At 35.6% G+C, this 16,622-nt stretch overlaps 3 protein-coding genes across 9 annotated transcripts in view; 2 read left to right on the top strand and 1 right to left on the bottom strand.

Moving 5' to 3' along the window:
- Nucleotides 1–16,622, top strand: part of LOC105232266 (40S ribosomal protein S8) — a 366,487-nt gene that overhangs the window by 30,155 nt on the left and 319,710 nt on the right. The gene's annotated exons all lie outside the window — the stretch shown is intronic.
- LOC105232282 (angiotensin-converting enzyme) overlaps nucleotides 1–16,622 on the bottom strand; it is a 118,520-nt gene that overhangs the window by 90,407 nt on the left and 11,491 nt on the right. The window lies entirely within an intron of this gene.
- LOC105232281 (mantle protein) lies at nucleotides 10,139–14,366 on the top strand. 2 transcript variants are annotated; one of them, XM_011213925.4, is made up of 4 exons: nucleotides 10,139–10,264; nucleotides 10,495–10,653; nucleotides 12,401–13,453; nucleotides 13,633–14,366. In XM_011213925.4, exons 2-4 carry the CDS (start codon nucleotides 10,642–10,644, stop codon nucleotides 13,636–13,638), a joined length of 1,071 nt encoding a protein of 356 aa, XP_011212227.2. In that variant the 5' UTR covers nucleotides 10,139–10,264; nucleotides 10,495–10,641; the 3' UTR covers nucleotides 13,639–14,366. The 2 variants fall into 2 exon arrangements, with proteins under 2 accessions (XP_011212227.2, XP_011212225.2); XM_011213923.4 differs by lacking the exon at nucleotides 13,633–14,366 and having other exon boundaries at nucleotides 12,401–13,498.

Below are 16,622 nucleotides of genomic sequence, written 5' to 3'. Positions count from 1 at the left end.
GTTTTTCAACTAGCAAAGTGATTGCCACTAAAAAACAATTACAATTAAAAATTATATGGCACACTACAAAAAAATATTCAAAATCGTTGGAATTTTTGTTGCATATTAACGATAAACCTTAATTGTTGTAGTTGACACATTCAGCTCACTATAAATACTAGTTATTGTGGTTTTCGGCATTTTAATAACAATGTCATGTTATGTCAAACATTTAAAATCGTGAAAATCGGTTTTCCAAATAGCATATGTATGTATATACAATATATTGATATGAATGCATTGCTTTTGGTCAGCTTTCCTTCAAAACTTCTTAGCGCCATAAAATTTACATAATTTCGAAAGGCAGCCAAAAATATTTGAAATGCAAAGCTGTTGAAAGCTTCAAGAAGATCCATTGTAATCAGCGGTAAATTAGGTTTATATATAGCATCTTTTATTATGATTTTGTCTTGTTATACTTGTTATCATTGTTTGCTTGACAGCAATTGTAAGGGGTGTTGTTTGTGTGCCGCTAGTTGCACTTTGTTTAGGAAATTGGTCAAGGTACAAGTTTTATCTGCATTTATTGAATACTTTATAACTCTTGAGGTCAATAAAAGGTTGATTCTTTGTTTTTATTTTTTTTATTTTTTATTTTTAATTTGTAAATGATTGGTTGGCCAATTTTACAGAATTTATGCTTTGAAGAATGTCATTAATGTGGGAATATATTGATTATTTGTATTTATTGTAAATAAGGTCAACTGTGTTAGGCTCGGTTCAAACATCTTAACATTACGTTGCAAATACCATTAAAATCACAAATATTCATACAAATAATTTTAAGGTATAATTTCTTGCATCTTTTAAACTATAATTTCACGTCTATGCATTTTCGTCTTACCAAATTTGGAGCCATTAAAGTGCATATTGCAAAATTTGATGTACGAAAATGTTTTCAAACTTTTAAATTATGCAAAGGCAGCAGTAAAATAACTGACCGTAGAGTGGTAGCGGCAAAGGTTAAATTTTCTGCACACATAAGCAGCCACGTACATAGCTACATCAGCCATCAATGGCCAAACAGCTGCGATTACAATGAAAATTACAGTGAAATAGTTTATTTGCAAGTACGTGGCTATGTGCGTGTGGTAAATTGAATTCGTAAGATCATAACAACAGCGACCTTGACCGAAAACAATGAACCATTAAAGGTGTTGCTACCGGTATACACATAATTATACTTTTGTTTATGTACATACGCTATGAAAGTTGAGTGTATGATGAGCTGATTGTTGCAATTACTACAACTACAATTGTTATTGCAACAGTGAGGAGGATGTGCTGGAGCTTCAGTCACTGTTGCTTAAATGGAGCGAATATGTGCGGAGAATGGAAATATATTTTTAAGTAAAACGCAAACATGTGCTTCGATTTTCAAATTCCAACGTCAACAACGTCTCAACGTCATAATGACAATCAATGTCATGGTAAAAATAGCATTACTCTGAGGCTCAGGGAAGTTGAGTATATGAAGGATCCAACCACAAATATTCTCTCATTCTTCAACTACTACTCTGGACTACTTTTTAAGGGATAGTTATATGAAGCTACTTTATTGTCATACACGAGCCCGGTTATATCGCTGAAAATTACAAAACTGATGGGCTCGTAAAACTCTGAAAATGGGTATCTAGCTCTTTTTCCTATATATGGACCTCTCGTAAGCTTAGACGGTACTGGTGAGCTCTTCCTGAAGAAGATTCATCTTGCCGCAATCATGAGATTTTTTCCGGAACATTATCCCATAAGCAATGAAGTGTAGTAAAAAATAATATCTGTGAATACTACTAAGGATAGTGATAGCCTTCTTTTTAGATGCCTATTGTTCAACGCAATGCTCCAATATGCGTTAAGCTAGTTGAGAAAATGTTCATTTCGACAGCTTTGAGAAATACTTTTTGTTATTCGGCTATTTTCACATTTAACTGTTTACTTTCAAGGTCAAATGCAGTGTAAACGTATGACCGTTGGTGCCCTTTATATTGTAAGACTTGTGTAATATTCAAACCCACGGTTGAAAACTGCAATAGGGCGGCTTACGCCTCTTTGACCACGGCGTCTTAGGTGGCCCAGCGCTAAACGCTGCTGTCTTTAAGCAAATGTAAGTAAGCAATTATGACTAAATGGCCGAGTGAGTAGCTTAGCGAACTAATTGGGCGGCTGCCTTGAAACGAGGCTCATACTGGCGTTTTTCACTAATCTTTCCAATGCGTATGTATTTATGTGTGTTGTGAGACACTAAGTAGCCATAACGGTGCAATGTATTCACTACGCGTACTAATTGCCGCTCCACAAATGCGAACACCAAAGCCACGGGGGTAGAATTCGAGGAAAAATGAACGGGAAGTTGCGGCAACTAAATGAGTGATTTGATTAAGCGATTAAGCTTTGCTTGAAAGCGAAATGGGAACTCAAAAACAAAAACTGCTAGCAGCAATACTTAATAGGTGTTAACTAATAACGCGTTTTGTACAAAACATTAATTATATAGGAGCATTAGGTGTCTAAGAGTTCACACCGTAGTCGAAAAGCATTATTTTGTTACATTTGCCGTACTACAAATATATCGGTAATTTTAGAAAACAACAACAGAACTGAGCTTAACAAATAACCTCTCGTACACTCCAACTGCATTCTAATATCGTGTTTGAATAAGAAACTTTTTTGCTAAGTCTATTTGTTTACGTTTCCAGCAACACGTAACCACTGAACAGACTTTATTGTTATTGTAAATATGTTTATTTAAATATTTCCTCGTATTTTTGAAATTTCAATCCTTCTTTCAAATATTAGAAAACTAAAATTTACTTTGTCTTTTACAAGAAAAAAATTAAAAAGAATTTTAGCGGAATAACTGAAAAGTCCCCGGCCTACCATAGAAAAACTTATTTTGGAAAAATTAGTTTATTCATTCAAAATAGTGTACGGGTGATACACTGATTTAGCGACCCTCCCATTTTCCGATACCATTTTTGTAGTACGGTTTGTTTTAAAATATGCCTCAATTGCGGCGATCACCTCTTCATTCGACAATCATTTCTTCACAGCGAGCATTCTTTTGAGATCTGAAGCAGAAGATAGTCGCAGGTGCCCGATCTGAAGAATACAGTGGGTGGATTACTTCAAATGCGGTCATTTATCGGCGTTTTTGTTCTTCAAACGCTCCAATAACGCTATGTGATAGTTACTGTTAATAGTATTTCCTTTTCAAGGTAGTCAATACAAATTATTCTATGCGCTTTCGAAAATACAGACACTATAACATTGCTAGCCGTCGTGTGCAGTCTACTCGGATGTCTATCGATTAGACTTCGGAGTGAAATAATGGAACAATGTTTTATCCATCGTCACATATCGACCCAAAACCTCGAGTTTGTTACGCTTAAAGATATCCAAAAACCTGCAATTCGTCGTTGTTTTTGGTCAAAAGTGAGCTCGTGCGGCATCCACTCTGCGTAGAGCGTACACAAGACCCAATTTTTGCGAATGATATACTTTCGTGAATGATATACTTTCGTTCAGTTGATATCTTTAGAGTGCCTGCTATCTCAAAAGTTGCTTCACTCAAAATGATATTTTTACAGACATCTTTTGAATGTTAAGGCTAACTAAAACTCATATGATTTTAATTCTTGTAGCGCCATTTATTTGTCAGTTCGAGGACTTTTGAATTGATATATTATCCGCAAGGACCTTTCGGTTTTAGAATAACTGAGAGCGATGACCTCATGAAGTTTAAACTCCCATTAAAGACTAAATCAGCTTGATCTAAAATATTTGCGTTACAAAACTTATGCTGCATAATGGCCACACTTGCGTGTTTATTCGATAGTCTTACTTGCAGTTGCGTGTCTTCACTAACTCGCATTGATTGAACGTAATTCATTTAATGACGTAAGCAAATGCTATATAATATTACCGTAATTTACCACAAATACAGCTATTTACATAAGCTATTTAAATATATGTAATAAACACTTAGTAGGCAATTAGTTGACAGCACCAACAACAACAAAATGCACGTATTTCATTGCATTATTATGCAACAAAGTTTATCCTGTGATTTCATAATTAAATCAAGGAAGTACCAAGCACACACCGAAAGTAGAGCAGTAGGAAAGTGGAGTAGTGAGTCGCAAAGCAGGCAAAATGAGTGGCTGGAAAAAAATGCCAAGACTTATCTCACGTTTATTGAAGCTACGTACGTACAACTGACAGCGCACTGACGGGAAGCCGACAACACATGGGTTAGCGCAAACAATGGTTTATTAGTTTGAACCGCTTGAAAATGCCAAAACATAAAACCGTAATAAATATATCAGACGCGCACGGGCAATCCGGAGCAAATAAACACACACACATAAACACACAGATGTGTGGATATGTGCATTGTAATGCTGTGTATTGCAAGCAATCCAAGCTAAAAGAGGAAATTATGCGATGCTATAATAAAACAAAGCCAGTGCCGGGGAAGGTGAGGTAAAAGTGGAGAAAAGCCGTTGTGAATACTGGAGTCAGGTCTTGGGAATACTGCGAGCATTGAATTGAAAATGTTTGTTTGTGTAAAGAGTCGGCGTTGAATGACATAAGCAGCTGTTTACAATATTAGCAAAAACGTTATCGCTTCTTTGTAAGCGTATTTTGACTAAGAGAGCTTATGGCTGCTATTAGAGTTTGAGTAAACAAATTCGCTTGATGGCCGAATTATCCCCCTTCTGCGGCAGACTGGCTGGCTGGACCAGTTAAACGCAAACAAGCAAAGACAATTTCGGTAAACATAAAATTTCAAATTTAATTTGGCGAGATGTCAAAGCAAGAAATATGCATTGAGACTAGATGTGAGTACAAGATAAAGAGAGAAATAGAAAAATTAATGAATTTGCAGAAAGTAAGAGGCGCACTGTGGGTCATTGTTGACATATTTTTTGTGGGATATACGTATACTCAATTAGATGGTATAGTAAATAACTCACTACCTCGTCGCTAGGATGCATTATTTTTCCAACGGTGGACAGGGTGACGTACCGGGGGCTTATGTCGGATAGGAAGCTCTCATGGAAGCCAAACATTGAGGAGATTGAGAGGACGGTATCAATCGCCTTATACGGTTGTAGAAGAGAAATTGGGCAGAGGTATGGCTACTCACCAAGAGTGATGTTCTACCTCTATGAAACCGTGAATTAACCTATAATGTCCCCAACTAAACAGCTGGAAGTGTTCAAAGAGTGTCTTTCATCGGCATATGTGCACCACATAAGTACAACCTAAACAATGGTCTCAATACCATTCCACACGTTGCACCTGTAGACATAGCTGGAAGGAGATGTCTGCGAAGTTAGGGATTGGCGCCTCGATTGCATTCCTTACAATCTTCTAAATTACTGCATCGCATAACCTTCTCCTAAGGTTTCTTCTTAACTCACATACCTGCGAGGGCCCTAAGGGCAAGCCGAAGCCATTAAAGAATGAGTGCAGTGATGGATAATGGATGGATCGAAGTTAAGATGGAGAGTAGGTGGGGGCGTCTTCTGTCGGCAGCTCTTCATCAACCTAGTTTTACACTACCAGACCCCTGTAGGTTAATTCAAACGAAGGTGGAGGAAGTAGGCGTACATGTATCGCTCTGAAGTGCAGCTTCCTTGGGAGATGTGTGCATTCACTCCGATATCCAAGCGACTATACTGTCTTTGAGGTCGCTGCCTGCGCGCTCAAGACTAGTCAAGAAGACTTCTTTTATAATGGCTGTATGGGTACCCAGTCACTGAGGAACCGTCGCAAGCTGCAAAGCCGTTGAGCTTTCTTGGAAAAAAGGTGACAAAATGCCGAAGTTTAAAAAAATTGAATTTTAGTCAAAATTTTCATCATGTTTAGTCTCCCAAAATTCGATTTGTGAGCTGTATTGAGAACGAAGTAAATACAAAACATAAAATTTGATAGTAATCGGATCTTTGTCTTCGAGTGAACACTCAAGCTGATTTGAAAAATGTGATTTAGAGAAAATCGCGTTTAAAGCTAAGCTGATGGAGCTGAATTAACTGAGCGTTTACACTTGAGAAGACTGTAAATACCACACTTGATTCTCCTTAATAAAAAGATAACAAACTTCCTAAAAAATTATAATGAATATATATTATTTATTTTGGATACCTCCTTTACCTTACGCTCATGAAACTCACTCCAAAGTATCAAATCTGCCCAGTGTGCAGTCGAAACCCAAAATAGCTGTAATGATGGTCGTGTAAAGCAAATCTCATGTGACTAGCCAGTTAGGCGAAAACTGCAAACGAACAAACACATTGCAACATTCCAACATAGCAACGATAGTTACAACAATAACAAGCAACAAAGAAGCAATGACAATAAAAGTGATTTCAGTTTCAGCAGCAACTGTTGCATAGCGGATGCGTTGGTCAAAGCAAACAACACCAGCTTTAATGCGGGAATTCAGCGACGTGATTCAGCGCCGCGAAATGTGTGAAGCGAAGGCAAATAATCGGCAAAAAAGCGATGAAGTTGTCGCTGCATGAAGACACTGCCAGCAAACACATACATAAACAACAACAATGAACACAACATAAACAGCAACAACATTACTGAAAGCATCCATTGAGAAGAAAGCAAAAGTGGCTTACAAATAAAAGCAACAATAAATGGAGGCGCGAAACAAAGCCATTGCAGCAAAGTGTGCGAGCAACCGCCAGCCAAGAAGTGGCAAATATGGAAATGATGCCAAAGACCCATTGACATAATAACAAGGAAGGTAATCAGAGACGTCGAATTAATGCAGGCAAGTAAAACGAGTTGGGAGATGTGCAGCCGCCGTCGAGAAGCAGTTTGTGGTTGTCGTCGGTGGCTGCCGCTACTAATGTGAGTTGTATGCAACAGCCGTAACCAAATAATCAAACAAAATCAACACCAACCTCGGAGAAATGCAATAATACTTGGTTTTAAAATAAAAATAAAAAGGTTGGTAAGCAGAGAAATGTACGTTGCTCAGCCCAAAGACAGACAAACACATTCAAGTGGCTTCCACAATTATTATGGGAAATGTTGGTCATTGCACGGCTGGTTGGCTGGCTGTCTTTTGGTCTGACGACTGATGTCTGCCTCTTAACCAAGTAACCTAATGAATTTGATGGAAGGAAAATAAAAGACAAAGAAATTCGCAGCTACATACATAGTCATAAGTTTGTATATATGTATATATATATATACATACATAAATGCGTTTCTTAGTTTGTAGGCCTCTAGCGTCTTATGTGTAAGTGTTTTCACATGTGCTGCATATTTGTGGTCAATAAAAATTGAATTAGAAGATAGTTATTTGGCGGCAATGCGAATATTTGTGGTTTCATTGTTCAGGAAGTGATTTTAATGTAATGAATTTTGATGACAAAAAGAGATAATGTATTGCTCCGTCGTCCAAATGGCATAAGTAGCTGCAGTTGCTTGTGCAAAGTGGACAACAATTAATCGAAGTGTAAATTGGTGTTAATACAATACTCAATGGAAAACAACATTTAGCAAAGTATTCCCAAACGTAAAAAAAATAGCTTTTCATTTTAGTTTTAAAAAATGTTGCTATTGTTTGAGCTCTTGTGCATTTTTTCCTGTTTTAAGTTTCTCTGGCAACTTATGGATTCATTCCCAAAAAACTGCGCCGACTTCGCAGCCAAGAATGAGTCAACTCAATTCTGTATTCCAGTGAGTGCATTCTGCCTTAACCGGAACAAATAGTAGAAAGAATGTATAAGGTCTGTGTGTATAATGCAGGTTTTACCAAACTTCCCAGCCACTGTTTTTCAAATAGCTTTTCCGATCTTTCAACCGTGTTGTTATGATGGAAAATTCTTCCCCAGTGCCTATTCGCTAATCCTAGGCATTTATCAGCAAACGTTCGCCTCAATTTGATGAGTTAGCATCGGTAGAGTTTTTTAATAATGGTTTCACCCGTACTTAGAAATTTATAATACAGAACGCCTTTCTGACTACATCAAATACAGAGAATTACCTTGCCGTCATGGATATTCTACTTTTCCGTTAATGTTACTGGTGGGCCAGGATGAAACTTGGATGACTTTTTGTCTTTAACGTTGTTGTAATGGATTCGTTTTTCATCACCCCTCGCAATCCGATCTCAAAAACTCTTTTTGCAAGGTTCAAGGAGAATTTCTGATACGTAAAAACGTTTCTCACAGTATCTAGGCTTAAATTTAAAAGACACAAATCTCCCTACTTTTAAGGGGTTACAAAAAATCGATTTTTTTTATTATCTTATTAAATTCTACAGCACCTCTATTGTCTATTGTCCTGAATTTTCAAGTTGATCCGATTAATAGTTTCGGAGATACAGCCTTGAGGACTTGTGCGCTCGAGATTAGCTAGACTAAATGCGCCGTCTTCAAACGCAACTGTGTTTTCGGTCTGTTGGCAAGATTTCTTTGGAACCACTCACCCGATCTTCACCAAATCTACACATGTCTCTGAAGTATAAATCTTAAAGACTTGGACGAAGGATTTTTTTCGATTACAACTATTTGAAAGAAAAAAGTAGAAGTGTAAAAACGTCTGTCAAAAGCATAAACATACATACATTTTTATTTTTCTATTCCAGTAGCCCTATAATTACCTTCATATAGATTAATATCATTATACTACCCAACAGAATACATTTTTTGCTATGGCAACACTAATCAATCACAAAAAGCTTCAAAATTTTAACATTAAACAATCATTTCAAGAGAAGCTGCCAATCAAATTAAGCTGTTAACACAATTTTCAAAGTACTTTTTCCTAATTTTTTTGCAATAATGGCTTCTTTTACATTCCGAAATCGCACGCTTGCCAAATGTTCAAACTCAGTTTGGTTTTCCACCAACTAACATTAGCTGAGCGCAATAAAAAGTTTCAAATGACAAACTGACAAAGTATCAAAAAATAGCGACAAGCAACAAGACTTGCACTCATAAAGCAATTGACACGCTACAATAAAAGTGATTGCTTATCTAATTATATTATATTATCGTCAAACGATTACCACACTTGATCCCGCCAAAAACAACAAGGCACAGCAAATATTGTAACAACATGAAGCAATAACAGCACTTGCACGTTGTACGAGAATACAAGAAGTAACTACAACTACTGACCAACATACGCGCACACAAAACTCTTCAAGCGAGAAATACAGCGAAAAAAATACGCGCTTGCGCATCACAAAGCGCCTCGCCAGCCGAAAGGTACAAGGGTAGGAACAAAGAGTCGGGCAATGGTGGATTGAAACACAGAAGTGCAGTGGCGGCAATAACACTTTTCGATGCGTTTTTAATTCAATTACGTTTGCGCCAGACAGACAGCAACAAAATTAAAAGCAGACGGCTCATAAGCGTGAAACAATAGGAAAAACTAAAGCAAATTAGCGAATGTGCGAAGCAAACCAGCACACACACACAGCTGTTGTAGCACGTCCGAGTAGTGTTTGCGGACGCACACGCGGCGGTGTAACCAGTAATAAAAGTCAACAACAAAGGCAATAACAAATATGCAATGTAGTGGCAATAGAGCAACAAAAACAACAGTGACAACATGGAGAAGCGGCGAGCTGCACTGCTGCATGTTGCGAGCACGTTTGCATACATGTGTGTGTGTGTGCGACGTTTGCTTGCAACGTGCTTGTAGTTGTTGTTGCCTTATATGTAAACTGCTGCATTGCGTCTGCGCGCGTACATTTATTTCAGAGCACACACACATACACAGCTGAAGTACGTTTACTTACATGTGTGTGTGTCTTTGAGCAACGCCACTCTTCCAGTTGTTGTTGTTATTGTTGCTATTACAGCAGTTTTACTTTTCATGCTGCTATATTGCTTGCAAGCTGTCGTTATTGTTGTTGTTGTTGTTTTATTTGCACTATTGTTGTCTGGCATATTTTTGCATGTCTTGCCGTGGCTTTTCTTGCTTGCTGCTCCACTTCTTCGCCTTCGTCCACTGCAGCTTTTTCGGCAACCTCTTCGGCCAGCCAGCGGCGGCAAGCGCAGCCGCAACGACTCGGTTGGCCAAATGAAAATGGAATTAACTATAAAAGTGCAGACTGTGGCCACAATTGGCATCATTCAATCGTTTACTGTTTAGCTATACACAACAGTTAGCTTTACGTTCTTCTCTCCCTCCACGTAGCTGCAAAAAATCGCGTCTCGTGCACGGATCGTGCGGCGTTTACAAAGTAATAACAAAAACCAAATCGAAATTCAGCAAAAAAAAGCAAGCAATAAATTGATTTAATATTAAAAAATATATATATTTATATATCTTTGGATATTTGCTCTATATATAATCCAGCGTGTGTTGTAGAAAAATATTAGTGTTCTATTAAACAGCGACGAATTACAATCATTCAGTGCTCGAGTTTGTTTCTTAAGTCTTTTGTTTTTTCTTCATTTCATTTGTTTGCAGTTCCTTTCGCAAACGAAGAAATATCTGCTCAAAAGTGTTTAAAGGATTGTGAATTTGCTGTGTGCGTGAGGAATAGCATCGCAGGATATCAGACAGAGGATTTCGCGTTTAATTAATTTCAACTTTTCGTTATAACTGTGATTTAGGATGAAGCTGCTGGTATGTATGCGAGTGATCATGCAATTACGACTTCAAGTTGGAAAAAATATTATTAAAATATGAAGTAACTCAAAAAGTGTTAAATGCTAAAAGGCTATGTTGTGGTTTCTAAAGAAATTATGAGTTTATGGAAAAATATAATTGAATTTTCTGAAAACATTAAACAAGCAGTGAAATGGTGCAATTTGCATAAAATATTTTATACAGTTATTAAACAAGTGAGAAAGAAGCATTCGAAATGAAAATTATTGAAATAATGCTTGGATTTGTTATATAGTTTCGTAACTGTTTTAAACGTGTTTTAAAAATATGACTTTGTTTATAAAAAATTTTTAAAATTCTTTTAAAATACTACTTTTTGAAAATCTTTTTTCAAAGTAAAAGTTCTTCAAAAATTTACCAGAAATGCAAATTATTTCAAATAAAGCTGAAGTAAAAAATATTGCTTTAAATTTTTTCTTAATTTTTCAAAAAAAAAATTTTAATTCCAAAAAAATTTTAAAACGACGTTTTAATTAAAATATACTGTCTGCTTTATTTTTTTAAATTATTGTTTTCATTATTCAAAAATTTGCTAGATATGCAAAGCAATTCAAATTATATTAAAGTTAAAAATACTACCTTCAAACTTTTCTAATTTTTCCAAAAAAATATTTTATTTAAATTTAAAAATATATTAAAATTATTACTTTAATATGATTTATTTTGTTTTATATCATAATTGTTTGTTTTAAGGTTTAAATATTAATAAAAAAAAATATTTTCGTGATTAAATTTTTTTTCAGAAATTGCTAATTTTTACTTTTAAATTTTTTTTATGTTAAAAATATTACAATTATTCTTTATTAATACGTCTTGCATTACTTTTTTTGTAAAACTTCATAATTTCGTTTTAAAAAAATTAAATATTTTTCCAAAACTTTAAAACACTAAAATTATTTTTTAATAAAAAACGTTTTCTGGTTTTTAAATTGTTTTTCAAAATTACTCAAAAAATATTAAAATTATTATTCTGATAAAAAAAATACTTCCTTGATTAAACTTTTTCCAACAATTGCAAATTTTCATTATTAGAGTTTTTTTAAGTTTAAAATATTAAAATTATTATTTAAATAAAAAATAATTCCTTTCATAAATTTTTTTCAAATATTTCAAATTTTTTTATTAAAAAAAAATTATATTACACTTTTTATTATTCAAATTTTTGTTTTTAATTTTTTAAATATTAAAATTGTTTTTTAAATAAAAAGAATATTTCATGTTTTAAACTTTTTTTCAAAAATTATTTATAATTATTGATTATTTTTAAAGTCCCTAAAATAAAAAAGAAACAAATTTGCCTTCAAAATGATTTATGAGAAACCATCAAAAAGGCTACAGTATAACTAATTGCTTCTTTACTGGAAACTAATTCATTTAAAACTCCTTATTATCAACTTAGTAAAGTCAGTATTCAAATAGCAAAAATTACATTATTGAAACAATTACGCCATTTTATTAAAAGGAAAATTTACTAATACTCATACTCTCTCCTCTTCCTATATTTCCCAACAATTTTCAAATTTTCTTACTTTTCTAAATTAAAAAAAAAATTGCAATCTTCACTTCTTAAAAATTCAAAAAAAAATCCTATAATCTACTGAAATTTTGCAACAACTACTTATTGTCTCCTAATTTACCTTTTTATCCCATCCTCTTTTATCTCGTGCCCCACTCTCTCTCTCACTCTCTGTCTCTCCCGCAACAGCGTTCAGCATCATTACTCGCCCTGGTGTTGCTGCTGGCCATCAGCACGCGCGCCGAAGACGAAAAGGCCGTCGAATCGAAATCCGCTGAACCCGCCCAGGAAGGTGCCAAGGAATCCTCCGCCGCTGCTGCCGACGATAGCGACAGCACCAAAACCAAACGTGGCCTACATCATTTCGAGGACTACCATCACTCATACCATCATCCGATTCATGAGGAAAAAACATTGACCATCATCAAGAAGGTGCCCGAACCATACCCCGTCGAGAAGGTTGTACATGTGCCCGTCGAAAAACATATACCCGTGCCGATTAAGGTGAAAGTGCCCAAACCATACCCTGTGGTCAAGCATGTACCATATGAGGTCAAGGAAATCGTAAAGGTGCCACATGAAGTGCCTGCGCCTTATCCAGTTGAGAAGAAGATCCCCGTACCCGTACATGTGCACTATGATCGTCCAGTGCCCGTCAAAGTCTACGTGCCCGCACCATACCCAGTTGAAAAGAAGGTTCATGTACCAGTGAAAGTTCATGTGCCCGCACCATATCCAGTTGAAAAGAAGGTACACTACCCCGTGAAGGTGCACGTGCCCGTCGACAAGCCATACCCAGTTGAGAAGGTCGTCCACTACCCAGTCAAGGTGCATGTCGACAAGCCAGTGCCTTATCATGTTGAAAAACCAGTACCATATCACGTTGAGAAACCAGTACCAGTGCCAGTGATCAAGAAGGTGCCCGTACCAGTGCATGTGCCCTATGACAACCCCGTGCCAGTGCATGTTGAGAAACCCGTACCATACGAAGTCAAAGTACCAGTACCAGCCCCATACCCAGTCATCAAGGAAATCCCAGTCAAGGTTGAAAAACATGTGCCCTACCCAGTCAAGGTTCCCGTCGAAAAACCAGTGCCCGTTCACATTGAGAAGCACGTGCCCGAATACCATGAGAAACACATCTCCTACAAGGAACCCGTATTCGTACACAAGGAAATTCACGAGCCCGTCCATCATGAGGAATATCACCATGAGGAGAGCCACGACTTTGGTGGTCATGAGGTGGAATCTTTTGGCGAATACGAACATGAGGAGCATGAATACTAATATGGCAATTCTATCTCTCATCTCTCTCTCATACATAAACACATTGCCTAAATGCCTTTGCCTTTCGCTCCGTCAACGTTCACTCCGCAACACATTCGTTCCTTCCCTATCTCTCCCTCTTTCTTTCGTTACAGCATTGAGTAATAAACTGAGAAAGGCTTATGAATGTGCGACGTTAGGACGGACCAGCAGGAAATCAAAAGTATGTGGAGGTTGTGACTCGCCAGAGTGATGTATGAAATGTGAGAAGATTGAGTAGGATATACCGTAACCGCGTGATCGTGATATTGGAACGTTTTGGAACTCGAATTAGGCGAAACGTTTTGGAATTTGAGAGACACGTACTTTACACACATAAAAATATAACTGATCTTTTACCAATTATTATTTTTTGTATGTACATTTGATACGATTTTAGCTTAAGCCATAATTTTTTTTATATAAACTGAACAAGTAACATACTTTTTTACTCATATACATAGAGACAATATAATGAATAATTAGTTTTAAGTGTTTTTTAAGCAGTTTTCAAGTTGTTCAAGGGAATATATAACACAGTATTCCGACCAACAGTGATATTTGGCGCCGTTGCGACACGTCCAACAGGGTGGGGTTCCTGTGACATGGCCAATCGCGTCCTCCGCACACCACCAGCACAACGCATGCGATTTGGGAACACAGTTCAAAGGCGCACGAGCTTTCGGAGGTGCATTTCCAAGCGTTGCCTTGCCGGTGGCGTTCGACTTCGAGTTAAGTGATAAATGACAAATGATCTTGTTGTTGTTTTGAGTAGATTTACTCCCATTGGAGGAAGTATATATATGCCAGCATGAGTATAGTTAGCTGTATATGTAACATTGTATGTAAGCAATTGGCATTAGCTGCGGCGATTACTTAAGAAACTTGCAGGTTTAAACGCCTTTGAGATTCGCTTCAACACTAAGCGCATATCAAAGTGCATGTCTATGTAAATATGTTTATGAATATAATCAATTCTGTTTAGTAAAGTAATAGTGTTAATCGTGCTGTAATAATGCAATATATATATTTTTAATAGCTCGCTAACTATATATTACATAGTTAAATATGCAACACTTACCTGCAGACATTTATAGCGACAATATTCTTATATGCAAATGCAATCATAACTTACATAGCTACTTCTTACAATATACATATTTACATACTCTGCTCTATGCTACGATATTCGCAAACGCTACACACGGTAAAAGTGTAAAGCGTGAAACAAAAAATTAATTTTAAGTAATGCTCCTGCGTGAGTTAGTGTGACCGTATTGTATTATTATTTTTTATTAATTTTTTTGTTTAGTTTATGATTTTTTATACGATTTTTATATGATTTTTTATACATTGAAATCAAAACTGAAAACCTAAGGCAAATATATAGCGATAATTACAAAAAATATGTAACGAAAAAACTTGTAAAAAAATGAAAAAAACATACTCTTTACTACTACCAAATAACTGTTTAAATGTATGAAATGTATAAGTTGTTGATGTAATGATGAAATGTGAAATAAAATAATTATTCGAATTAAAAACCCAAACAAATGAGCGCCCATTTATTGATTTGAACTTTAGAAAATTTTTGGAAGACTTTTTCCATTAAAAAAAGTTTAAATAGTTAATAATTTGGCTTTATAAGAAATGAATGAAGTGAAAAAAATTAAAAATTGATAATTTTGCTTTAAAAACTTCCAACATAAATACCAAAAATAAGATCACTTCTTATTTCTCTATATATCTTAATATAAAATATATATTATTAGCAATATGTATACATATATTATAATAAAAATAAATAAAAAATAAACAACTCTAAACAAAAATTAATAACAATTGTTTCAATATTTGGAGCTCTTGCTCCTTAAGCTCCATTCCTCTCTATACATCTAAAAAAAATCCTACATTTCTTCATAATAAAGGCTTAAAGACTTCAAGCTCACATTCAGCCATCGGTTCATATATAGATATACATTGTAACGCTTTGCGATTAATTGAAAAAATGTTTCTTCAAAAATTGCTCACAACATGCAACATCTGCTGATTTTCAAATGCTTAACAAAACTTATTATTGCATTAAAAAATTGTTATAAGACATCAGATCATATAATTTCAGAACAACTAATTGCAATTAAGAGTATTTCAAAACCTTTAATATGCTGCTCTTAGCTGATGTAAGAATAGGTAGAATAACAGAAACAGAACAGAAACAGAAACTCCTTTCCTAAAAACAACGGCTAGTTCTACTGCCATAAGCTCCACTTTTCCCTATCCATATAGGGAAACTAATAGCTGACAATTCTTATACTTTTCGTTGCCATTACAATTGTTCCAACTTCCTTTTACACTTGCAGCAACACACCCACATCTACCCTTAACTCCACCATGCCACATAAAGCGGCCATATCGCTTTGCTGTTGAGTTTATCTGCGCGCCAATGAAAAATTAGGCAAACAGCCGCGAATCAGCGAACTTATATGAGGCGCTGTTATTACTATGTATTACTGTTGTTGTGGCGCGCATTATGTTGCAATGTATTCTCTGGTTGCAGTCACTTTGAGTGTCGGCAACAATTGATTTCAGGTGTTGCAATATTTAATAGTGATTGCAATGCTTGGCTTTTTGCTCGTTGCTTGACTTAATTTTAATGAGTTTCTGTGCACTAACACATGCAGAAGTGCATGTGGCAATGATGCATTGCATTGAATGAGCAATTACTAGGCGCGTGAAGGCAGACTGTAAGCGCAGCTTTGATTTCGGGATTTAATTTTCAAATTTTGAAGAGAATTTCAAATGTAAAATCAAGCTCATTTTGTATTTTTAAATCAAAAAATTATTATTGTTATTGGTTGAAGATAATTCTTTATTAATATTTTTATACAATATAAGTATTACTTGACAGCTGTTTTTCTTTTCAATTTGTGGTATTATGTACACATTTATGAATATTTATGCCCTCAACAGGCCATAGTAAGCTTGTAATGATGTTTGTGGCATCCAAAAGAAAACATTGTAGGCATAAAAAATATAGAAATAAATGATGAGCGTGACGAGCTGAGTTGCTTTGGCGAGATTAGTCCCTCAGCTTTTGAGATATTCA

Source organism: Bactrocera dorsalis, chromosome 1 (genome assembly GCF_023373825.1).
Source record: "Bactrocera dorsalis isolate Fly_Bdor chromosome 1, ASM2337382v1, whole genome shotgun sequence".
NCBI classification, from domain to species: Eukaryota; Metazoa; Arthropoda; class Insecta; order Diptera; family Tephritidae; genus Bactrocera; species Bactrocera dorsalis.
Note: the sequence above shows the minus strand (reverse complement) of the source record. Positions and strands in the feature narration are given on the sequence as shown.